Raw genomic sequence first — 26,415 nt, forward strand, 5'->3', positions numbered from 1 at the left:
TATGTATGTGCAGAGAGGGAGGCATGGAAGGACATGTTACATTAAGATAGTTTATTTTTCAGCAGTTGCCATTCTTGGCAACTTTCCTTGTGATTGTATACAATTCTGTACCACTAAATATTATACAAAAATACTGGATTTCTTTTATAATCAGGAAAAAAATGATAGAGATACCCTTTTATTTACTTATTATTATTATTTTTTAACGTTTATTTATTTTTGAGACAGGGAGAGACAGAGCATGAATGGGGGAGGGTCAGAGAGAGAGGGAGACATGGAACCTGAAACAGGCTCCAGGCTCTGAGCTGTCAGCACAGAGCCCGACGTGGGGCTTGAACTCATGGACCACGAGATCATGACCTGAGCTGAAGCCGGATGCCTAACCGACTGAGCCACCCAGGTGCCCCTAGAGATACCCTTTTAAAATAAGTTGTTACAATTGGAAAGGACTAAATGTGGGAGTCAGTATTGATTGATCTTCCCTAAACTCCTCAGCATGGCATAACCTAATCTTGGGAATGACATGAATGTGTGTTGGGGCCAGGGAGACGTGAGGCAGAAGAAAGGAGAAAGAAAAGTTGACCACTTGGTTTTCCTTGAGCTATTCTTAGGCTCTTTCATTTTTCCGTATAATAAGAGATTTGCCTTGTCAGCTGGGTATCCTCATGGTAAATTTAAAACATAACTCTTGGCAAAAGGAAAATGCTGACCCTTAATGAAAGGACTTAGGGTTTCAAGAGATGGTATAGCTTTTGCCCACTCAAAGTAATATTAGTATGTGAGGGATCTAATTTTATATTTTAGTCCAAATTAATTTCACTCTAAAAACACTTAAACAGGATTGCTTTCACTGATAAGGACAAAATGTATTTTATAGAAACCTTTTAGAAGAAAGCACTGGAAATGGGGAAATGTCTATTTCTGAGAAGTAGCCATGTGCATAAAATGGGCTATGGCCAGTGATAGCTCTTTTTTTGTGCCCTATTCTCCTAGAGTCTACACATCTTATATTCTCCATTTCAATTTAAGACTGCATTATTTTTAAAAATTGCACTCCCCCCCCCACCCCACACACACATTTTCCCTTATACTGAAAAAGATTTGTAGCAATAGAGCCTGTCTGGTCAAACTCACCTTTTCTAAATGGCCTTTTACCCACATATACAGCTCCCACAAACACTTCTTTAATAAGTGCTTCTTTAGCGAGCATTAACAGTAATCTGTTTAGGTCTGATTTTTCTTTACATCATAAGTTTTTCTCTGGTTATAAAAATGAATAATGTGCATTTTAGAAAATCTTGAAAATACAGAAACATGAAAAAAAATCACCTGTTAATTCCACCATTCATAAGACAGCACTGTTCACATTTGTTTGTGCTATGTTCCACTACTTTTTTCTATGCCTTTTTTCATTTGATTGAAATGACGTACCATTCCATTTTGCCTTGCACACTTAACCTCTTAACATAGCATTTTCCATGTTTTTACAAAACTGTCCATAAACATAATCTTCAATGACTGTATAGGATTCTGCCACATGCTATACCATAATTTACTTAATGTTTTCAGCTTTTCCCTATTATAAATCATGCTTTAATAAGTACCTTCACTTATAAAACTTTTGTGTGTGCATGCACAGTTTAGGTTATTTTCTTAGAATCTCTTTCTACAAGTTGGGGGAAGATGACAAACATTTTCAAGATTCTTGATATATGTTGCAAATTGCTTTCCATAATGGGCATACTACTTTATTTATCCAATAGCACTACATGTCAGGTGACATTTTACTGTGATCCTGCTCGGGGGTAACTTTAGGAATACAGAGTTAACATAATATTGCTATCTTCTTGATGTAATCAATGCTTTAAAGTATTTATTTTTATGTGGAAGAACTAATATGCAACATAAGGCAATATACAAAATGAGAAATATTAGTTTTTATTTGTCAAAATAACAGCATTATTAATAAATAGCAGTGTACTTTTATTATTGCCAGTATGTTAAAAGTGTAAAATAATTTGAAAAAAAATGTGTATAGTTTTTAGTATATATGTCATAATAAATATTGTACAATAACTCACTTATTTCACCAGAGGAGAAGAAACGTTTTTTGTTTCTCTGGTTTCATACTGAATATTTAAATAAATGGGAGTTTAAGGTTAAATGAGTTGAGAAAATAAAAATATAGTTTAAATCAATATGAAAAATATATATACAATATACATATTTTATACAGCTGTTGTGTTTTGGAGGGGTTTTAGATAAATTTGAATTTTTTAGATGCATTCTCCTGTTTCTCTCATCTGTCTGCCTTTTGCTGGATTCCCAAAACTTACTGAGGTATTAAATATCTTATTAAGTATGTTTAATAAAATTACATTTGTAGAATAAGTTAAGGGAAGTGTGTACTATTGTTTCTTATTTTTTGTTTATATGTGCTACTAAAGCAAATAATTGATCATAGATTTTACATTTTAAGTATAGATAAAGTGAGAATTTTAGTTAGATATTTTGAAGTTTCAGTCTCATAGTTTAGTCCCACATAAGTCCTGTTATGGAAACAGAAAATAGAAATGCTGTTTTAATTTTATTTATATTTTATTTATTTTATTTTATTTTATTTTATTTTATTTTATTTTATTTTATTTTTAATGTTCATTTATTTTTGAGAGTGAAAGTGGGGGAGGAGCAGAGGATCCTAAGCAGGCTCTGTGCAGACAGCAGTGAGCCAGGCATGGGGCTGGGACTCATGAATGGTGAGGTCATGACCTGAGCCAAAGTTGGAAGCTCAACCAACAGAGCTACCAAGGTGCCCCAAAATGCTGTTAATGGAGGTAATGTCACAGCCTTTCAATATCCTCCAGGATAGAAAAGCTTGGTAGAGTAGGGGAGATAATGAGAACGTATCTAGCTTAATTGTAAATTAATAAACTATTTTGGAATAACTTATTCTGTTTGATTAAAATTATAATCCATTTCATTAAGAATATCATTTTAAATATGACATTCAGAGAGTGATATGGATTTATTTGATAATAATACTTAGTATTTTTATAGCACTTGTTATCTGCCAAGCACTAAGTACTTCATATATGTTAATTCATTTAATCATCACAGCAACCTATGAAATAGATATGGTTAGTCTCCATTTTACAGATGAGGAAACATAGGTGTAGAGAGGTTAAGTGACTTCACCAAGTTTACCAGCTAGTAAGTGAAACAGCTGGCTTCCAAACCTAGGTTGTTTGGCTCCAGTGTCTGTTTTCCTAACCACTGTGCTCTACTGTTTCATCTCAACGTTACTTCTTTCTTTTTTTTTTTTTAATGTTTATTTATTTTTGAGAGAACACAGTGAGAGCCAGGGAGGGGCAGAGAGAAAGGGGAGACACAGAAAACGAAACAGGCTCCAGGCTCTGAGATGTCAGCACAGAGCCCGATGTAGGGCTCAAACTCACAAACTGTGAAATCGTGACCTGAGCAGAAGTCAGGTGCTTAACCGACTGAGCCACCCAGGCACCCCATCTCAATGTTACTTCTTACAAAATCTTTGAATTACGGACTTACTGTTATCTTCATCTTAGAAATAATAAATCAAAACTCAGAGATGTTAGGTGAATTTTCTAAGATGCCAGAATTACAAATGTTAATTGAATTTCCTGAAAAGATACAAAGATCAAAGATCCATCTGTTTTTGTTTTTGTTTTTAGAAGCTAGTTGCCACAGAGGAAGATACTTTTTTAATTTCTAAGAGCTCTAAGTGTTCCTCTTTTGAGTTTTGTGATAGAAATGAATTATATGACATCCTAGAGGAGCATCTTTTGTGCTAGTTTTGGTAGCTGTCGTGACACAATTCTATCTTAAATTTTATTAATGGATTAAAATATATGAAGTTATATGCAAATTTTGTTGACAGAAAAACACAGAAGGGAGAGTTCATTATAAACAGAAGTCTTAAGTGGTCACTCAAATTTAAAGGGAGAAAATAATTGGCTTTTCATTTTCAGAGTTACCTAGTAAATCCACAGAATAGTCAGCTGCTGTTCTTATCACAATTTTATATTTGTGCCAAGGATATTCTGTTATGGGGGGGATAAAAAGCCAAATGATCAAATCTCAAGTAATTGTTCCTCCCCTAAATTTAAAATTGAGGTAACAGAAATACTACTTTAAAACAAAACTTAAAAATGTGGTTGGGATCCAGAAGTTAGACAAAGGCAATAGGCAGTTAAAATAATGGAGTATTGTATGGCAGATGCAATAGGCAGGTCAGAAATCAACACTGGTGCTAGCGATGTGGGAGTCACAAATGAGACTTGCATATCAAAAGTCTTAAAGCATGGAAATAGAAGTTATAGGAATCAAAAACTTTGGGATATAAGAGTCAAAAATGGCAGGATGAGGGTATCAAACATTTTCAAGTTTAGGAGTTGGTCTATGGGATGAGGACTCATGCACTGTGAATGAACTATGAAAATCTAGGGTGAAAAATGGAAGATGCAAAAAGTCTGGTCATAATGGAGTAGCTTATATTGAATTAGACCTCCCACTTAGATCAATTATAAAAACAGGACAAATGTATATATATATATATATATATATATATATATATATATATATGTATATGTATATACACACATACACATACATTTAACAACTATGTTAATATATTACATATATAACAACTACATATAAATTTGACAATAATTTAATGTGTATTAACAACTATACACCCACATACACACACGAAACTACTGCTTGAAGGCACTAGAGAACAACCAATAAACTTAAACCCTTGAAAGCCTGAAAGTGCTAATGGGCAAAATCCACATTCAGGTCAGTTCCCACCCCCAGGGCAGTTTGAATTGGTGCAGGAGTAAAAGAGCTAAACAGACAGTAGCAGTCTCAGTAGGCTAGAAGCAGAGATGAGAGTTTAGGAACAAAAGCAGCTGGGATTTGAAGAGCACAATTCTAGAGAGGAGAAAATTACAGAGATGTGAGCCCCAAAATCTGTGTACAAATTACCCTTAAATCATCAGTAAATTCTTAAGAGGCACATGCACACGAAAGACTTTAAGAAACTCAGCAGAACAGAAGCACCTAACGAGTTGAACAGAGGTTTTAGCAGCTTTACAGTGTTGGGGAAATGGGGATTAGAGTTCGAGCCCCAGGAGGTGAAGGGGTCTTGGCAAACATTCAGGCCTCTAAGATACAGTAAGATCTAGTAAGAACCATGACCTAGGAATAAGGGCAAGACTGAAATAAAGTTGAATTTAAAAGCCTAAAACAGGGGCGCCTGGGTGGCTCAGTGGGTTAAGCATCTGATTCTTGATTTCAGCTCAGGTCATGATCTCAAGGTTCATGAGTTTGAGCCCCATATCTTGCTCTGTGCTGGCAAGGCAGAGCCTGCTTGGGATTCTCTCTCTACCTCTCTCTCTCTACCCCTCCCTCACTCAAGCTCACATGCTCTCTCTCTCAAAATAAATAAACAATTTTATTAAAAATAAATAAATAAAATCCTAAAACCAAGTCTCAATAGGATTAAAGTGATCCACTTGTATTCTATGTACAATAAGAAAACTTAATCCTCTTTAGAGAAAGCTGCTATCATCCACAGCCTCTACAATTTTTCTTCCACATTGTCTGACATTCAATAAGAAATTGTAAGGCACGCTTTAAAAATAGGACCAAATACCAAAAGCCAGGAGGACCCATAGGTGATTCAGATATTGGAGTTATCTGATAGGGGCTTTAAATAATATGATTATAATGTTCAAGAAAACACAGGAAAGATAAAGAATTTCACCAGAGCCTTAGAATCTGTTTAAAGAATGGAAGGGGGGAATTCAAATGAAAATTTTGGAATTGAAAATATTATAACTCAAATTAAGAATTCAGTAGAGGGGTGTGTAGCAGCAGAACACAGTTTCTCCTAAATAGGTGACAGGTCAATAAAAACATATGCAGATTAAAGCACAATGAGGGGCGCCTCTATGGCTCAGTTGGTTAAGCATCTGACTCTTGATTTCTGCTCAGGTCATGATCTCACAGTTTGTGAGATTGAGACCCATGTCAGACTGTCAGACACTGTGCTGACAGTATGGAGACTGCCTGGGATTCTCTCTATCAAAATAAACATTTTTTTAAAAAGCACAATGAGAAAAAAATACAAAAAATACAGAAAAGAGTATAAGAGATATAGAATACTCAAAAAAGTCTAATATACCTGTCACTGGAGTTCCAGAAGGAGAAGAGAAAGGAACAGAAGCAATATTTAAGGAAAAACCGAGAATTTTCAAACACTGATAAAAAATATCAGAATTCATATTTAAGAAATCTTATGAATCCCAAGCAGGATAATATAAACACATACAGTTAACATTATACTCAAACTGCTGAAGACCAAACAGAAAGAAAAAAGTTAAAGCAGCCAGGGGTGGAAGAAGGACATGCATTACCTACAAAGGAACAACAATCAGACTAATGGCTAACTTCTCAACAGAAACAACAGCAACCAGAAATCAAGGGAAAGACATTTTTTTTAATGCTGAGAACATTTTTTTAAAGACAAAATGGAATTCTATACCCAGCAAAACTATCCTATAAAAAATATAGGTGAAATAAAGACAGATTCATGTTAAGAAAAGATGAACTTGTCACTAGTAAACCTGAACTATAAGAAGTATTAATTTTTCACACTAAAGTACAATGCCCCCAATGTCAATCTTCAAGAAGAAATGAAGAGCACCAGAAAGGAGGGACTATGATCTAGTTTTGTTCAAATAAATTCTCACTCTAATGTAATCATTTGGTGTAAAATACAAGTCCATATTCAATGAAATATAGACAAGAAATAGTAAGAGGTGAGCTAGAATTTTTTGACTTAACACCATGTAGACGCGTTTAATTTTAAGCCAAGTAAAGTTAAAAAGTAAATGGAAGTTGGGCTTTGGAAGTCAGGGGTCAAGGACTGCAGTTGACATGAAGGAGTCAAAGTTATGGCTGATTGTGTCATGGCAAGTGGATGTTAGGGGACAAGAACAGTTGTGGAGATGGGAGCATCTGAAGCCAGGGGCAATAACTGTGCTGTAGGGCTTAAGGATCCATAAAGTTTGTGGGAGATGTAAGAGGGCCGGGTTGGCTGACAGTTAGGTTGCCATGGTTGTGTCAAAGGAAAGATGTCAGAGGTCATGACCCACCTGAGGTGGCAGCAGCGGTTGAAACTTCCGTGTGGGGGGCAGTTGAGATTCCCAGCTTCCCCAGGCAGGCCCTGCCCCCTCCGGACCGCCCCCCGCGCTGTCTCCGTCGCCCCGCCCCGCCAGGCCCCGCCCCGTCCAGCGCTTCAAACGCAGGGGCCGCGAGGCGGAGGCGACGAACGTGCGAGCAAACCAGCGGCGCAGGGACCCCGCGGGCGGCTGGGGTTTCCGCGGCGCCCGCCTCTACTCCCTCCCCTCGGGCGCTCGGGGCGGCCGGCCGGCGCCGCCTCCCGGGAAGATGGCGCTGCACTTCCAGGTCAGTGCGCTCTGCACCGCGGGTCCCCGCTCCGCCGCCTCGGGAACCCGGCGGGGCGCTGCGGTCTGGAGACTGAGGGCCGAGAACCGTGGCGGAGGCCGCGGGGCCGCTGACGGGGCTTCGTAGTCCCAGCCCCCGCCCTGGTGGGAGACTCGGGCACTGGCCTGGGCTGCACACCCCGGGCCCGGGCCCGAGGAGGGGACGGCTCGAGCTCTGGGGTGGCGGGTGGAGGGGCAGGGCCAGGTTTGGAGCTCGCCCTTCGGGGGAGGTTCGGATGCTGAGGACCTGCGGCGCGGGAGCCCGAACTCGTTGCTCGGGGCGCGGCGCGAAGGGCGGCTCTGGCGGCGCCCAGGCAGGTGGGGAGCCCGGCCGGGCCGGGCCAGCCTTCCCACCGCGTCGCTGGCCGCCGCTCAGTCGCCTGACTTCACACGGTTGGGACGCAGCTCGCGAAGGGGCTGGGGTTCGCCGCAGGAGCGGCGGCAGCGGTTGGATTTTAATTGGCTAGAGCGGGCAGGAGCTGTATCTGTAGGGAGTTGCGAAGGAGTGCTTCGCGGGAGCCTTATTGGAGGAGGAAACGGGGGCTGCGTGCCCGGGGAGCGTGGAGATGATAAGGACGGGACGCGTGCTTGAGTAGGAAGGCTCCCGTATTCTCGGGCTGCACTGGCATATGCATCCAGTTATTCATTCAACAAACATAGAGCTTCCCAACCGTGTCTCCAAGCATTGTGCACAGTTCTGGGATAAAGGATTACAGCATCTTACCATCCCTGCCCTCATAGAATTTACAGATAATTACTGTACATGTGAAAATGATATGGTAGGACTAACCACAGGATACCATGGGAACATTGAAGATGTGTCGTCAACCCGGTGTGTGTGTGTGTAGAGAAGTAGTGAGGCAGAACTGTTCTCAGAGGGGATGCTTTGAGTTTCTTTGAGCTTCCATTCTTCCACTTATTTATTGAGTTGCTACTTTGCTAGGCACTGAAGACAGCTCTAGCAAAACTGTGATTTCTACTCTCAGGGAACTTGCAATCGAGTGGGTCTTGAAATAATTGTAGGAGCTAGCCCGGTGAAGAGGAAGGGCAGAGTATAGAGGCAAAATGACCATGTGAATGATGGCAAAGAATTGTGGAAGAACATGGCACTCTGCAAGAAGTTTGGTCTGGCTGGAGCATAAAGTTCATATAAAAGGAAAGCGAGAAGGGGAGGCTGTGGATGGCAGCAATGTCCTTGGAGGGGTAGTCAGCTTCATAATGTGGTGACAGTGTCTGTATGTGACACGTTCCTTTTGTAGACTTCATTGGACCGCCTGTGGTCATACTGGCTCATTTCTTATTTATTGATTTCTTCCAGAGGATCTTTTCTTTCCAACCAGCCACTGTCCTGTCAGGTAATTGACAGCTCTAGGATTTATAGACCAGGAAGTAGTGAGCCCCACACATTACCTTTTGACTCCTTGCGGCTTCTAAGGGCATCCAGGTCAACATAATGTTATTTATTTCCATTTTGGTAAACATGCCCTCTGGGAAATTTTCATGGGAAAAATCTTGCAGGGAGGACTTAGGGGTTATAAAAAGGTAATCAGGTGTCCATAGTTCAGGTGTAAATCTTGAGGGTAAATTAAAGACTGTGGTGGAAGTTTGGAAGTTTTCAGACGTAGAAGATGATGCATAATCTGAGTAAATCACTCAGTCCCGGAAGACTTCTTCAGATTCAGGTAGAGTGTTGGAAAAATTAGCTGCTAATGCCAAAACTACCTATATTGGTTTTCCAGGAATGTATTTCACAGCAGCTTGAAAGTATAGATGGACAATTAAAGATCACAGTTTTGGGAGCCAGAAAAAAACTCTGAAACTTCTCAGTTTGAAGCATTGCCAGCATATGAGACCATATTGTTCTCCAGTTAACTCCAGGAGCATTTATTAATAATGATAACTGGTACCTAGCATTTTAAATTTTCACATGCTTATTGTAGATTTTGAGCCCCACAACTAATTTGAGAGGTGTGTATATATATATATATATACTTACATGTATACATATACATACATATGTTTTATTCTTGAACACACTGAATCTTAGAACCGTTGTGACTTGCCCAAGGCTATAGAGTTAGAATAGACATAATAACTCATAATTCTATATTCTTTCATGTCAATATCTTACTGTCACCTACTCACCAGGGTAGCTGGTCCAAAATTATGCCATTAGGGCGATGAGTAAAGATGTGGACTTGTGTAAGGTGAGGTTAGGGCGCTTCTCCACAATCTTTTTCACATCACGGCTTACATAAAAAATGGTAATGGTCTGGTTCATTGACATAAATTGCTCATAGCCAAAAGCCTGGCAGCCTGGAGGGCAAGGGGATCAATAGCCCAGGCATACCATTCAAGGTACATGCATCCTGGTTAGGAAGCTGTAAGTGAGTTAGGGTACTCTGTCCCAAAGGAAGCAATGGATCTGGGTTACCATCTGAGAAGAGACAGTCCAGATTGGGAGGAGGAAGGCAGAATAAGGAAAGATAGAGCTGGGAGCAGAGTGAGGAAGATAGAACAGAGGGATTGAGGAGTGCCTGGGCGGCTCAGTCAGTTAAGTGTCCGACTCTTGATTTTGGCTTAGGTCGTAATCTCACAGTTCGTGGGATCAAGCCCTGCGTCGGTCTCCACGCTAACAACATGAAGCTTGCTTGGGATTCTCTCTCTGCCCCTCCCCTGTTTGCCTTCTCTCTCTCAAATAAATAAATAAATAAATAAACATAAAAAAAAAATAGAACAGAGGGATTGAGATGAGAATCAAGAAGTGACAGGAGGAAAAATTTAGGGTACCCAGTTTGTCAATCTTTTTGCTTTCAGAATTGTTCCAGAAGCAGGGACTATGGCCATGCTTCTTAATATGCAGCCAGGCTGCCTGATTTAATCTAAATGAGATTGTGAACTATTGTAAATGTCCTGGTAACATGATGGGAAAGAGGTTTGGGAAAGATCATCCTGGCAATATGGACTTGAATGGGAGAAACTGTAGATGCAAGTCCAAGATAGTGTTGTATAATTTATCAGTAACTGAAGGGATTATTTACAATTTATTGTGAATCTGTTGTGTGCCAGGCATTGGGTTAAGCTTTTTGTGTTTGGTCTTACTCTTCACAATTATTTTGGAAGGTGGATCTTACTACCTGTGGTTTCAAATGCGAGGTGTTGAAGGATTAAATAATTTGCTTAGGGTCGGTAAGTAGGTGGCAGATTCCAAAGCTGCCACTGTCATTCCCAAAGAAGCTGCTGAAGACATCCAGGGCACTGAAGGCCACAGTTAGAAAATACTGTTCTATTGCTCTGTTGTCTATGAATATCCTGTAGAGGTGAGTCTGAGTCTGTAGTTAAAAAGAATTGTTAAGATTTTATAACAAACTACTATATCCTGGAAATAAGCTACACTGCAAGCTTAAAGGATATAGTTTGCAAGACTGCCCTCACTTCTTTCTGACACCGACTGCATATTGAGAGTTTCCTAGAACTACCCTCAGATTTGATAGTTTATCAAAACGACTCAAAGAATTCACTGAAGTCTGTCATATGCATGCAGTTTATTACTGGGAAAGTACACAGATTGAAATTGATTAAAAGAAGGGATGCAAGGGACAGAGTCTGGGAGGGTTGCAAAACAAAACTTTTACTGTCCCTAAAAGTAAAACTTTTACTTTTAACTGGGACATATTACGCTCCCAGCCTGTATGTGTGACAGTATGCTTTGAGTATTGCAAACCAGGGAACTTTTTATTGGGGCTTCATTACATGGTCACGATGGACTTTTCATTGCCCATGTGATTGACCTCAGTCTTTAGGCTAATACCATGTGATCCAAAGCCCCCACCCTTAAACACACAGTTGGTCTTTCTGATGTGGCCAGCCCCCAACATAAGACTGTGGACTGTGCACCCTCCAGCCCCTTGCACCTGAACAAAAATAGGCCTATCAGATATAATATAAGTTACCTCCTAGAATCTGAGGGTAAAGCCCAGACTTTTCTTTGGGTAAGGCCAAACTCTTTAACTATACAGGAGGGACTAAGGAGGAAGAAGCGACAAAGTTAACGTCAAGGTTATGAATCTAGATCCTAGTCTAGACCTTTGAAACCACTGAAAACAGACACTTGAAGTGGAAGTCTGTGGGAAGTATGTTCAATTCAGTTTCTGACATTTTGGGGTTATTTTCAGCATCTTTCTGAATTTTCCAAGAGGGAGATATTGGTAGATACAAAAATGATGAGCAGACAGAGTTGAAAGTAGGGAGTAGGACATCGTCTGCTTCTCTCCTTGCAGGCCAAAGTAAAGGGTGGCAAGGTGCCAGGATGGTAAGGAGAAAACATGTTCTTGAGGCATATAGACTCGTATTTATTTGGCTTAAAATTGACCATTTACGCCATACTTGATCTTGAGCAACTTATATGTATTTGATCTCTCGGCCTTGGTTTTTTTTGTCTTAAAATGGGTGGGCTAAAAATATGTACTTTGTAGGAGCCCATTTGTCAGGATGGGTTGAAAAATAAAAGAATGGGAATACTTTTGTAAACTATAAAGCTCTAAAAACAGATACTATCCAATATATTGTAGAAGGAAGAGTTTCTAGAGACCGTGGAATAAGCTTTCAGGTATGCTCAGGAAAAGGTAGTAAAGGGAAGAAGAAACAAAGATTTGTGGGAAAGGAACGTATTTTCTGTTAATGGTAATCAAGAAGCTTAATTCCAGATAGCAGGAAAGATACAGAGAAGTAATTGAGTTTTAAATTCAATTGGGGTAGAATTTTTCTGGTTCATTCTTTTTCCCTCCCCCCCGCCCCCCAGCTTATAGTACGACATAATTGGAAAATAATAAACCACACATATTTAAGTTGTGCAGGAGTTTTGACTTCTGTATACACTTGTGAAATCATCACTGAAATCAAGATAATGAACATGTCAATCACCCCCAAAAGTTTCTTTTTATTCCTTTGTAATCCCTCTTACTGTTCCCCCATCCTGTTCTGCTCTCCCTCCCTCCCTGGCCAGAAACCTGTCATCTGCTTTTTGTTCCTATAATGCCTTCCAGTATATACTCTTTTTGTCTGGTTTTGTTTTTGTTTTTCTCACTATCTACCCATTGATAGATACATGTGCGGGAATAGAAGAAGTCACATCACTTAGGGGTTAATTATATGTCAAGCACAAAGGCCAGGGATGAGGTCATAATAATGTAGAAGATTCTTATTTAGATTATAGGCAGAATTATGTTATTGTTTCTTAGGCTATGGAAGTTGGATGCTGTCTGTTTGTATTTGATAGTTATTGTTTGGGAGTTAAGTGATGTCCAATTCTACTTGATCTGCCTATTAGTTATTTTTATGGGCTTCTAATATTGCTATTAAGCCTTGTAGGAGCTTTGATAACTCAAACCTGATTTGTCAGCAAATCAAGAAAGGATCCATTTATCTGAGGCATTCTAATGTTAACTGTATGTGTAGACATCACTTTTTAAAAAAATTTTTAAAGCTTATTTATTTTTGAGAGAGAGAGAGAGAGAGAGAGAGAGAGATAGCATGAGCAGGGGAGGGACAGAGAGAGAGGGAGAGAGAGAATCCCAAGCAGGCTCTGCGCCGTCAGCACAGAGCTTAATGCAGGGCTTGGACCCACGAAACCGTGAGATCATGACCTGAGCTGAAACCAAGAGTTGGATACTTAACTGACTGAGCCACTCAGGCGCCCCAGTGTTTAAAACTAAGATGCAAATTTATTAATTCATTGTGGAAAAGTCTCTCTTTATAGATTCTCTGGAAAGTCAAATGCTAATCAGAAGATTATTTGGTCAGTCAGCATTCACCACATTGTGAGTGTTTTAAATGTTTAGATAATGCCTTTCCACCAGGGTAGGGATCTTTAGGTATGTATCCTTTTCTCTAAAAAGATTTGATATGCCTGCCATGTGTTTCATTATTATCATTACAGTGAAAGAATGACTCAATTTTTTTGCCCCTTTGTTTTAGCCTTTTGTAAGAGAAAGTTCAAGCCTCTCCCATTTTATCTTGCACAGCCTTTCAGTTAATACTTTGAAATACCTTTGGAAAGAAAGGGGTAATTTGTAGTATTGTTGATTTAAATGAATACTATTTAAATATGCTCCAGACTTACTTTGTGTTGAAGTTCTCTAAATCAGTATAGCAAAACAGACAAAATAATTTCCAGAACTTTCTGGAATCTTTCCAGATATATTTACTTAGGTCCCATTGATTTGATCAATATTGTATTTGTATTAGTTTCCTAGTACTGTGGTGACAAATGACCGCAAACTGGGCGGGTTAAAACAACAGAAATTTATTGTCTTAAACTTATGAAGGTCAGAAGTCTGAAACTGATGTGCCAGTAGTATTGGGTCCTTCTGGAGGCCTTGAGGGAGAAACTGCCCTGTGCCTTTTTCCTACTCTGTGATGGCTGCTGGCAATCCTTGGCGTTCTTTGGCATGTAGATTCATCATTCCAGCCTCTGCCTCCTTCTTCACATGACCTTCTCCCTGGTGTCTCTCTGTGTCTTTGCATCTCACATGTACCTCTCTTTTCTTTTATGAGTCATTAGACTTAGGGCCCTCCCTAAATCCAGGATGGTGGATTTGCAGTGACCTTTAATGATTTGCAGTGACCTTTATTTCCAAATAAGGGTACATTCAAAGGTACTAGGGGTTAGGAATTAGACCTTTTTTTTTTTTTTTTTTTTTTTTAACATTTATTTATCATTGAGAGGCAGAGAGAAACAGAGCATGAGCATGGGAGGGGCAGAGACAGGAGGAGACACAGGATCCGAAGCAGACTCCAGGCTCTGAGCTGTCAGCACAGAGCCTGATGTGGAGGCTTGAACTCACAAAACTTGAGATCATGACCTGAGCCGAAGTCAGAAGCTTAACCGACTGAGCCACCCAGGTGCCCCTAGACCTATCTTTTAGAAGGATACAGTTCCAGCCAGTACAATATTATTATTCAGTCATATTAATAAACAGCTAGCCTTCATAAGGAGTACTATGTGCCAGAAGTTATGTGACCCTTACTCATTTCATCTTCCAAACAAATCCGTAAGATCGGTTTGAGTCTCACTTATTTTGCTGCCTTTTGTTTTTAAACAGTTAGGTCACTATTTCTGGCCCAGTTGTTTTTGAATCCAAAGTCTGCTTCTTCAAAGACTCTTAGACCTAGATGAATGCATGACAGCAGGATCAGTTTATCATTAAATTTTCTGGCTATTACCAGCTCTAAAATTCAGCCTTTCAAATTTATTAGATGAAGGAAAAGACTTCTAAGGTTGATCATGAGCCAAGAGAGAGAAAAAGGTAGCTCTTTCTGTTTTTGTATTTCTTACCCTTGGAGAAAATATGGATATTTGTATGTATTCATGAACCATAAATTTTCTATACATTTTAATATTATGAGCATTATGGGGCAGTACTCTGAGGGCTTGCTGGGCCAGCCTAGTTGGGGGAAATGTGGAAAATGAGGCGCATCGGAGGTCCTTTATCTTCATTTATTCATTTGAAACCTTTCTTTTTTACTTTCAATCTAGCAGAAAATTCTCAAGTCTGGGTTGTTGGGCTCTGACCTGGGTAGGAAGTGGAAAATGCCATAAATGAGCTAAGAAGGAGAGAGAAGGAAAAAGAATAAAAGGGCTAGAGGAAGTCTCATTTCAGTGTTTTGCCTGTATTCCTGTTAGCCAAAGATATATGTATTTGAGAGAATGTTTGGACTAGTGTAGCTGTAAGGCCGCCACATAAAAATTCAGGCCAGAAAGGATAAAAAGTGGCATTTCTTTAGGAATATCCTATCCTTCATATAACTACTGATACTGAAATCTGTGCCTTTTTTTTTTTTGTCCTCCAAAGAATTAATTCTATTTCAAGTTCAAAGTGAAGTAGTTTTGGGGCACCTGGGTGGCTGAGTCAGTTAAGCGTCTGACTTCGGCCTAAGTCATGATCTTGCCGTTCCCAGGTTCAAACCCCGTGTCAGGCTCTGTGCTGACAGCTCAGAGCCTGGAGCCTATTTCAGATTCTGTGTCTCCCTCTCTCTCTGCCCCTCCCCCACTCGCACACGCACACACTCTCCCCCTCTCTCTCTCTCTCAAAAATAAATAAACGTTAAAAAAATTAAAAAAAAAGTGAAGTAGTTTTTGTCAAGTGCCTTTAACAAAAATTGTTTTAAGCTGGAAGGAATGCTGATCTCATTTTCCTCTAGATTTTATCCATGTGTTTTATATCTTCAGATGAAATTATATTTCTAAACAGAATGAATTATTCTTTGCGCCTATAAAGTAGTAGGCTACAACATGATAACTAGTTATTACACTGCTAGAAAAAACATGGGGTTAGGTCATAGTTCCTGAAAATCATGACAGTTTGCCTGCAGCACTATGAGTCATTAGTTCGGAAGCCCCAGATCAGTGTATATTTATAATTATCTTTGCTTTTTTATGGATGGATCCATTGAAGTTCTTGCAGTTTGAGAAATAATGTAATTGGCATGGCATCTGCCACTTGCACCTGATAATCCCCGCCTGCCTATGTCTTTAGCTTCCTTTGGCATCTCCTCCTTGCTGTCTACCAGTGACATTGACCTTTTAATGCCTTGAAATGATTACGCTCTGTTCTGGGCCCTGGTAAATAGTCCAGGCTATTTCTTGGCCTGGACTGCTGTCTAGTCTTTTTTTGTTTGGCTCACCCTTTTCGGATAAATGTTACTACTTTAGGCAGTAACATTTGAAAGTTGTTACTACTTTCATACTCCTTCAATTAGGCAAGTCCTTTTCTTTCTATACTGTTACTTTTCCACCATAGCACTATCAATTTATAAATAAATAATTTGGAGTTAGGAGATTTTTTTGTTCACCATTGTGACCCCTAGTTGGTAGCCGTAGCCCCATAAACATTTATTGAATTGATGAATACAGGCATGGTATTCGCATCCCTCAGGTCCTGTGATTAATACATTTACCTTATTTTTGTTTTTCACTCAAGTAAAATGTTAATTTCTTTTTTCTTCTCAAGAGTTTGGCTGAATTGGAAGTGTTATGTACTCACCTCTACATAGGGACTGATCTTACGCAAAGAATAGAGGCTGAGAAAGCACTCCTGGAACTTATTGACAGCCCAGAATGTCTCAGCAAGTGTCAACTTTTATTAGAACAAGGAACAGTAAGTATTTGATAACAGCGATTAACCATGAAATACCAGGAGATATATGTCAGTGTTAATGAGCTTGTGTAGTTTAGCAATGATAATTGATAGTGCTGCATGTCCTTTTAGTGTAGTTTATTTCACTGTCAAAGAGATTAATCATAGAAAGAATTGGAAAGCCTGGAAAGCAAACTTAGGGAAGAGGCCAAGAGGTGGAAATAGGCATGAATTGAAATAATTTCTTGATTCTTCTTGGCCCTTTTTGATGTCTCATAACAGTAGTGGGCAAAGGTTGCATTTTTACAAAGTTGATTAGGAGCTTTTAAAAAAAAAAAAATTCCAGGTGAGAGAGGCAGATTGTAATTAACTGTGAAACATGAAGGAATGATTCATAGGAATGCTAACTCTTGCCTGCTTCTAGAGATTCTTAGCCATTCACTTGGCAGGCATGGAGCAAATACTTAAATGTAAAACGAGGCCTAGTACTACCTACTTGTTTTATGCACACGCACCAAAGTAACTTCTAGTTTAGTCGGAGAGACATAAATGTGTAAATAAAAAGCTAAAGAACGATATGGTAGTGCTACAGTAGGAGACTGTATGAACTAGAACAGAGGTCAGCAAACTTTTTCTGTAAAGGGCCAGATTGTAAATACTGTGGGTTTTGCAGGCCAAGAGGCTAAATCAAGGTATATTTTGTGAGTACATGTATAAGAAGAGAGAAAACAGATTTCCACAAAATTTTATTGTTGAAACTGACAGTATAATAATTGAGTGCAGTTTTTTGTAATACACATCTACTCAGAAGAATTAAATTATTCTTTTGGGGATAATACAATTGACCTAATTGGGGTTCAAAGTTAGTATTTCTGTCATCAAGTTGATTGCTGATGTTCATGTGTTACTACAGATCTGTAATGAAATTTTTTATATTCTGTCTTTGAAAATGTCTTTTCACACAGATAAGTACTGCCAAGTATTGATATCAGTCCATAAACATGGTTTTAATTAAGCACATTCATCACTTAGAAGGCATTTATAGAACTCTGTTCAAACTGCTCTTGATGTTTGCCTTTCAGAATGTCATTATGTTGCAGATCCGTGCCTTCCAATTGAAGGTTAGGTGGAAGCTCCTCAATTGCTCAGTTAAATGGATTTTAAAATATGGAAATTTCCTTTGCACTTGCATCAGGGTCTGAAAAATGCTGCTGGAACTATAGTTGGTGCTCAGAAAACATACCCAAGAATAGAGATCTTGCCACTTTTAACTTTGATGGTGTGGAAAGTATATAAAGCAGCTTAATACTAGTTGTGATTGAAACAGTGTTTAGTTATTATGAAATGACTTTGCTGCATAAGTTTTGTAATATAAGTACTAAGCACTGTTTGCCTTTTAGGCAAGTTTGTAACTTTAGGGTGAATTCATTAAATTACATTATCAAGTTTGCTGCAAAAGCTAATTTTCAAAGCCACTTCACATTCAACAGTGGTGGTTTAAAATGGTTCTTCTCTTCAGAAAATGTCAGTCTCAGCCCTGAGCTAAACAAAGTTGCAGTAAAACTTTACCTGTGCTAAGCTATTCAACTACTGTGTGTGTGGTGGGTCGGGGTGGGTGGGCAAGTCAGGACTTTCAGCTCCTATTTCTGACAGAAATTCACAGAACTGAATGAAGATAAGTTCACCAAAGTGAATTGAAGCCTACTGTTTACACCACGGTTTCATTAACACAGGATAGACTCAAATAATTTACTACAAAGTATCTACTGAAGAATAATACAATGAAGAACCATAGGTTTTAGACTCTTACATTTTTGTAAGCTTTTTAAGTTTGTACAACTAAGCCCTTTTCTGCTCCATGTATTTTTACCACCACTCATGACACATCTTAGCAGATACCACTTCAGGCTGCACACAATTAGTGTTTTCTCAGTTTCTTTGAAAATATTTCTGGCCTGTAGTTCCACACAGACTCTTCATGGAGGTCTTTAGTCATTTCAAACTTAGCATTGACTTCTGGAATAAGTGGATAGTATTGGTAGCAGTATGAGCAGAATTAGTAAGGTTTGTCAGCTCGTCAGGAACTAAAGAGAACTTCCAAATCATTTGCTTTCTTTAAAATGGGCTTTCCATGTTGCTCTTACATCTTCGATTGCTTGAGCATTATTCTCATTGAAAGGCTAGTAGTCTGAGGTTTGTTTTCTCTGCAGATATAACTTCAGCTGCTACAATAAAATAATGGTGATTTAATTAATTCTCCATTGGTAAATGACTTTTCTTGCTTGGCTAACAAAGGAGTCACTTCAAAACTTTGGTCTCAGCCCCATTTTCTTTTTGTGAGGAAATTCCACCGTGAGGAGATATGCTGTTTTAATTTTCTTCTTTTTTGGACTTTTGATTTCCTGTGAGTTAGGAATACTGGCATGAATACTTAGTCTGATACTGTCAATACATAGTCTTCTAGGACAGCTATAGTGCCATGAAGAGCACATTGCTCTGCTATCTAATTCAGTAACAAAATTATCCAAACTCTACTGTGCCTTAGAAGTTAGACATTTGAAATCTGCTTTTGTCTTTTCTTGTTTTGACATGATGGTTATGCACTCGTAATAATCAAAGGTACATGTCATGGGGATACCTATGACACTCTAGCCACTATGGAATTATAACTATATTATTGCAGTTTATAATGCATTGAGCAGCAGTAGGTGGCAATGAGTGCCACATACAGTCTGTCTCAGCAATCCCACTATCCCGTTACAGCATGAAAGCAGCTATAGGTAGTATACAAATGGGTGAGCGTGGCTGTGTTCTAATAAACTTTATTTATGGACACTGAAATCTGGGCTTCATATATTTTTCACATGTCACAAAATATTATTATTATTTTTATTTCTTCCCCAACTGTTTAAAATAGTAAAAACCATGCATAGCCCACAGACCTTGCAAAAACAGATGGGATTTGATCCACGGGCCTTAGTTTGCTGACCTCTGGTAAAGAGAAAAAAAAGAAACAAACTGCTGGAGGTATAGTGAATAACTGAACCAAATTTTGAAGGATTGAGTACTCTGTTAAGATAATTGGTGGCCAAAGAGTACAATACAGTAAGACATGGATCTGATGGGGTGGGGAGGTCAGGGTGGGAAAGACACTTAAAGGATCTGAAAGGCTTTTGTGGTTAGAGGATGGTGAAGAGTGGAACCAGGTGAATTTGAAGAGCTAATCAGAGGCCGGAACGTACAGTACTGTGTAGACATGGTAGGAGTATTTTATTTGAACTTGATCAAAATAATTTTTTACTCTTGATTATTTGCTGCTGTTTGAAAAAGAGACCTATACCTTCCTCAACTACTGAACTCTTACTAGAGATTGTACACATATATGTGTATTTACATATATATTTTATTCATTGTAAATCTTGCCAGTTTGGAAAACCAGAAGAATTTCCCTTATTGCTCAGGAAAAGTTCTATCATAGTGTTTTGATGATTTCATTTGTGGTAATAATAAATACAATTTATTATTCCTTACAGACATCCTATGCTCAGCTCCTTGCAGCAACATGTCTTTCAAAACTTGTTAGCCGAGTCAGTCCTTTGCCAGTTGAACAGAGGGTAGATATCAGTAAGTGGTTTATTATACTTTCTATGAAATTGTACTTTATTCTTTTAATGTATAGTTGACACACAATGTTACGTTATTTAAAATTACATGTTAAAATAATGTTTTCCTTTTCAATATGTTAAACTGTTAATAGGCATGCAAGTTATTTAAAATTCTGTCATTTTAAAGATGAGTTGTCAAGTCTCCTTTATCCATCTAGTGCTGCACAATGATGTATTATACAACAATGTGTAATCAAAAAAGCATTTGCTTAGTTTAATAATAAATCATAACAAGCGTTTTATTGTGTGTACTCTTTGGTAAGATTTGTACTATCTCATTTTATCCACCAATCTTATGGAGTGGGCACTATGGTTGTCCTCATTTTTTCACACGTGTGTGTGCATGTGTGTGCGTGAGAGGGGGAGGGGCAGAGAGAGCGGGAGAGAGAGAGAATGCCAAGCGGGCTCCACACTGTGCTGTAGTACAGAGCCCTACATGAGGCTCCACCCCACAGACTGTGAGATCATGACCTGAGCCAAGATCAAGAGCTGGATACTTAACCAACTGAGACTCCCAGGCACCTCTATTTGACTTATTGTATACACACACCCACACATTTTAAATAAATTTTATTTTTTTTAGAACAGTTTTAGGTTTACAACAAAACTGAGCAAAAAGTAGAGTTCTCCTGTCCTCTGTTCCGCACACATGTATAGCCTCTTCCAGTCTTAGCATCCTGCACCAGAGGTGCATTAGTTATTGATGAAACTGCACTGACACATGATCATTACCCAAAGACCATAGTTTATGTTAGGATTCACTCCTGGTGTTGTGCATTCTGTGGGTTTGCATAAATGTATAATGACATAACCCCCCCCATTCTACAGAATAGTTTCACTGCCCCCCCAAAATCCTCCGTGTTCCTCCCCCCCTCTAACTCCTGATCACCACTGATCTTTTTACTGTTTTCATAGTTTTGCCTTTTCCAGAATGTCACGTAGTTGGAATCATACAGTGTAGCCTTTTCAGATTGGCTTCTTTTACTTAGTAATATGCGCTTAACATTCTCCCATGTCTTTTCATGTCTTGGTAGCTCATTTCTTGTTAGCACTAAATGATATGCCATTGTCTGGATGTACTACAATTTATTTATTCACCTGCTGATGAACATCTTGATTGCTTCCAAGTTTTGGCAATTAAGAACAAAGCTTAAAGCAGGTTTTTGTGTGGACATAGGTTTTCAGCTCATTTGGGTAAATGCTAAGGAGAGTGATCGCTAGATTGTATGGTAACAGTATGTTTAATTTTGTAAAGAATCGTCATACTGTCTTCCAAAGTGGCTGTACCATTTTGCATTCTCACCTGCAGTGAGTGAGAGTTCCTGTTGCTCCACTTTCCCGCCAACATTTGATGTTTTAAGTGTTTGAGATTTGGGCTGTTCTAGTAGGTGTGTTTTAATTTGCAGTCCCCTGATGACATATGATTGAACATCTTTTCATATGTTTATTTACCATCTGTCTATTTTTTTGATGAGGTGTCTAAGTCTTTTGCTCATTTTGAAATCAAGTTGTTTTCTTATTGTTGAGTTTTAAGAGTTTCTGTAAATTTAGATAGCAATCCTTTATCAGTTAAGTCTCTTGCAAAGATTTTCTTCCAGTCTGTGGCTTGCCTTCTCACTCTCTTCACGTTGTCTCTCGCAGAGCAGAAGTTTTACATTTTAACTGCGTCCAGCTTATCACAAACTATGCCTTTGTTGTTAGGTGTAAAAATTCGTTGCAAACCCGAGATGATGTAGGTTTTTTTCCTATGTTGTCCTCAAAGAGTTTTTTTTATAGTTTTACACTTTACATTTAGGGCTGTGATCCATTCGAGTTGATTTTTGTGAAGAATGTAAAGTGTGTGTCTAGATTCATGTTTTTGCATGTGGATGTCCAGTTGTTTTGGTACCATTTGTTGAAAAGGCTGTTTTCACTCCATTCTTTTTTGCCTTTGTTCCTTTGTCAAAGATTTACTGACTGTATTCACGTGTGTCTCTTTCTGGGCTCTCTATTCTGTTCTATCGAGCTTTTCTTTCACCAGTACCACACTGTCTTGATTGCTGTAGTTTTATAATAAATCTTGAAGTTGGGTAGTGTCAGACCGCCAACTTTGTTCTTCCTCAGTATCGTGGTGGCTGTTCTAGGTTGTTTGCCTCTCTATGTCAACTTTAAAATCAGTTTTATAAATACCCACAAAATAATTTGTTGGGATTTTGATTTGGATTGCATTCAATCTACAGATCAGTTTGGGAAGAACTCAGAGTTTGACAATATTGAGCCTTCTTACCCATGAACGTGGAATCTCTCTCCATTTATTCTTCTTTGATTTATCTATCAGCTTCAGGTTTTTTTTGTATGTTCTTTTTCAAGTTGAGAAAGTTCCCCTCAGTTCCTAGTATGCTGAGAGTTTTTGTTATAAATGGCCATTGGGTTTTGTTAAATGCTTTTTGTACATCTAATAATGTGATCATGTGATTTTTCTTCTTTACTCTCTTGATTATGTTAATTGATTTTTCAAATGTTGAACCAGACTTGCATAACCTGGGAGAAATCCCACTTGGTTGTGGTTCATAATTCTTTTTATGCATTGTTAGATTCGATTTGCTAATAATTTTGTTGAGGATTTGTCTTTATGTTGATGAGAGATATTGGTCTCTAATTTATAACATCGTTGTCTGGTTTTGTTATTAGGGTAGTGCTGGCCTCATAGAATGAGTTAGGAGGAATTCTCTTGCTTCTGTCTTCTGGAAGAGATTGAAGATAATTGATACAATTTCTTTCTTAAATGTTTGGTAGAATCCACCAGTGAACCCTGATGCAGAATAATTCACTGATTCAATTTATTTAAAAGCTACAGGCCTATTGCCAGATTGTCTATTTGACTTATATTTTTTATAAGTATTTAAAATAAATACTTAACTAAAAAGAGGAATACTCATTAAAAGAAATTTGGAAAAAAGAGAAAAGTAGAAACTTACAGCACAAACAACAGATGATGTGTTCCCTTTATGAGTTCCATTGGTTTGACTTACTGCTCTTATTTCTGCACGTTGATTAGAATGTTTGACATGACGTGTCTGACATGTGTCAGTAGAATAATTGGCGTGCAGTTAAAGCGGAAAATGTGAAGAGTTGCCTCAACAGTCACATTGCCTTTACATCATCTCAAAAATGCTGTTTTTTATGATATGGTCCCAGACTATATATCTCATTACTTTCCAACATTAACTCTGTTGCCAGTTCTCTGTATTCATCACACTATTTTTAACTATCAGTTAAATACCATTTCCATAGCTTAGTACTGAAGTCCCTTTATGAGCTTTTAATTAATGGATGATTCTCGTAGCCATGTGTCTTCATTGGTACTAGCCTGATAGTTGTGCCAGAAGGTCTTCACCTTGTGCCATGTGATTTTTGCTTTTGTGCCTTTCTTATGTTGTTTCTCTAGTCTGGAAGTGGTCCTTTTCATCTTCTGTTCAAATTAAAGTGTAGCTTAAGTTTAATTACCTATATGAAATAGTCCTCTCTTCTTCCTTCCTTCCCTTCAAACAGCTTTATTGAGTTGTAATTTATATATCATAAAGTTCACTTGTTCTAAGTGTATAATGAGTGATTTTTAGTAAATTTATAGTGTTGTGTGAACATCATCACAGCTCAGTATTGGAACATTTCTGTCATCCCCAAAACATCCCGCATGCTCGTTTAGTCTTGCTCTTATACCCCCAACCACTAAGATGATTTCTGCCTCTATAGATTCACCTTTTGTGGACATTTCATGTAAATAAAATCATACCATATGCATCTGACTTCTTTCACTTAGCTAAATGTTTTTGAGATTTACCCATGTTGTAGCATATATCAATATTTGTTTTCCTTTTATTGTAGGGTAGTATTCCATTGCATGGATATTTGAACTTTTGTTGTCCATTCACTACTTGATGGACATTGGGGTTGTTTCTGCTTTTTGGCTACAATGAATAATGCTGTTGTAAACATGGACATACAAATCTTTGTGTGGACGTATGTTTTCCTTTTGAGTAGATACTTAGGAATGGAATTGCTGGGTCATAAGTAAGTTTATGCTTAATTTTTGTTTTTTAATTAAAAAAATTATTTTATTTTTGGAGAGAGAGAGAGAGTACACATGCAAGTAGGGGAGAGGGGCAGAGGGAGAGAGAGAATCTCAAGCAGACTTCATGCTCAGTGTGGAACCTAATGTGGGGCTCAATCCCATGACTGTGAGATCATGACCTGAGCCGAAATCAGGAGTCAGATCCTCAACTGACTGAGCTACCAGGCATCATAGTTTATGCTTAACTTTTCTTTCTTTCTTTTTTTTTTTTAATGTTCCTTTATTTTTGAGAGAGAGAGTGTGAGCAGGAGAAAAGCAGAGAGAGAGGGGGACAGAGGATCTGGAGCCGGCTCTGCATGGATACCAGTGGGCCGGATGGGGGCTCAGACTCACGAACTGTGAGATCATCACCTGAGCCAAAGTCAGATGCTCAACCTACTAAGCCAACCATGAGCCCCAGTTTATGCTTACCCTTTTTTTTTTGAAGCTTATTTATTTTTAGAGAGAGGAGGGTGCGTGCACATGTGCCAGTGGGGGAGAGGCTGAGAGAGAGAGAGAGAGAGAGAGAGAGAGAATTTCAAGCAGGTCCTGTGTTGTCAGCACAGAGCCCCACATAGGGCTTGAAACCACAAACTGTTAAGATCATGACCTGAGCCGAAGTCAGGAGTCACGTGCTTAACCAACTGAACCACCCAGGCGCCCCATGCTTAACTTTTAAAGAAATTGTTAAACTGTGTTCCAAAGTGCCCGTACCATTTTGCATTCTCACCAGCGGTGTGTGAAGGCTCCGGTTTTTCCACGTCTTCACCTCATAAGTTTTATCTTGATCTTCTTATGGTAGTTTCTTTTTGTGTCATGCAGTCTCTCTCTCCAAATATTTCCTTAGCTGACTCTCTAGGCACAGCTTATAGATTTTTGTGTTCTTAGAATTTGGAGTTATTTTCATCAAGAATTTTTTGGTTAAATATTGAGGTATTCACCCTTTCTTTTTACTTTTTTCTAAAATACGATGCTAGCCTTAGGGACCAAAGGAGAGATCAAATCTTTCCCCTTTTCCTTTAGATTCTTTTTATATGCTTTTTGATAGACTTTGTGGCATTTTCTTTTTTACTCGAGTTCAGTTAGGCAGTCAAAAAGTAGTATTTCATATTAAATTCCCATAATGTGTAATACCAAAAACATCAGTCTAATGATAGTAAACTCCAAAGACTGTTTGCAAGTTTGGACTTACAGTTTTGAGTTACTCATTACTAGTAATATATATGGTTTGGTCAGTATTTGGAAGCAATAAACACACAAAAACTTAAACCCAAACAGCCTGACTTAGTCCCAGTTCGGCCACTGTGACAAGTTATTTCACCTCTCTGACCTTCGTATCTTTTACCTAAGAAACAAGATAATAGTAATAATAGCATAATAGCAGTATCTTCACATTGCTATGAGAGCCACATAAGGAGTTTGCCGGGAAGCCCTTCTGACATGCATCAAAATTGCTAAATGGTGCTGTTACACAGTATTCGACACTCAGCCTCTAGTAGATAGCTTTCCAACTCTCTATTAACTTTTGTCTGGGAGGTTTTTTTAGCTGTTTTATTTCATTCTCCTGGGTATCTTCTTGAAGATTTCATGTTCTTCTTGGTATGGCTTTTCCCTGTTTATCTGGGGCTGGTGATGATGAGATTGGTGGTGTTTTACTTGGTCATTACCGTCGACACTTACGAAACTGGAGCACTGTTAAAGGTTATGTAAAAAGCGTAACATGCAGATATTTGTAAAGCATTCAGCTAAAATAACAAAAATGTGGTCTATTACATTTTTTTCTGTCTTAGATAATAAACATGTTAGCCAGTGCCTTTACTTGGGAGTTCTGGGAGGGTGTGTTTATTGGTGCATAGCTAAAATGTGGAAGGTGGTTTGTCTCCTATTTGGTTGTTCTATTATTTTGAGATTATCTTTCTAGTGGTTGCCATTAGCCACATATGGATTCCTTACATCCCCTCCAGGTTAAACATTTT

At 38.6% G+C, this 26,415-nt stretch overlaps 1 protein-coding gene and 1 long non-coding RNA gene across 6 annotated transcripts in view; one reads left to right on the forward strand and one right to left on the reverse strand.

The window, feature by feature from the left end:
• Window positions 1–7,306, reverse strand: part of LOC131508085 (uncharacterized) — a 68,835-nt gene extending 61,529 nt beyond the window's left edge. Inside the window, exon 1 of one of the 2 annotated variants that reach the window (XR_009259839.1) lies at window positions 7,197–7,306. This is a non-coding gene — a long non-coding RNA (uncharacterized LOC131508085). Of the gene's footprint in view, window positions 1–1,134; window positions 1,258–7,196 lie in introns of those variants that run through there. The other variant, XR_009259840.1, reaches the window with a different exon arrangement.
• Window positions 7,307–7,356: 50 nt separating this feature from the next.
• Window positions 7,357–26,415, forward strand: part of RANBP17 (RAN binding protein 17) — a 333,236-nt gene continuing 314,177 nt past the window's right edge. The window contains exons 1-3 of one of the 4 annotated variants that reach the window (XM_058723330.1): window positions 7,357–7,509; window positions 16,559–16,705; window positions 20,218–20,308. In XM_058723330.1, the coding sequence (XP_058579313.1) occupies window positions 7,492–7,509; window positions 16,559–16,705; window positions 20,218–20,308 (256 nt within the window). In that variant the 5' untranslated portion in view covers window positions 7,357–7,491. The remainder of the gene's footprint in view (window positions 7,510–16,558; window positions 16,706–20,217; window positions 20,309–26,415) is intronic. The other 3 variants (XM_058723324.1, XM_058723321.1, XM_058723322.1) reach the window with 3 other exon arrangements.

Source organism: Neofelis nebulosa, chromosome 1 (genome assembly GCF_028018385.1).
Source record: "Neofelis nebulosa isolate mNeoNeb1 chromosome 1, mNeoNeb1.pri, whole genome shotgun sequence".
In the NCBI taxonomy this organism is placed as follows: domain Eukaryota; kingdom Metazoa; phylum Chordata; class Mammalia; order Carnivora; family Felidae; genus Neofelis; species Neofelis nebulosa.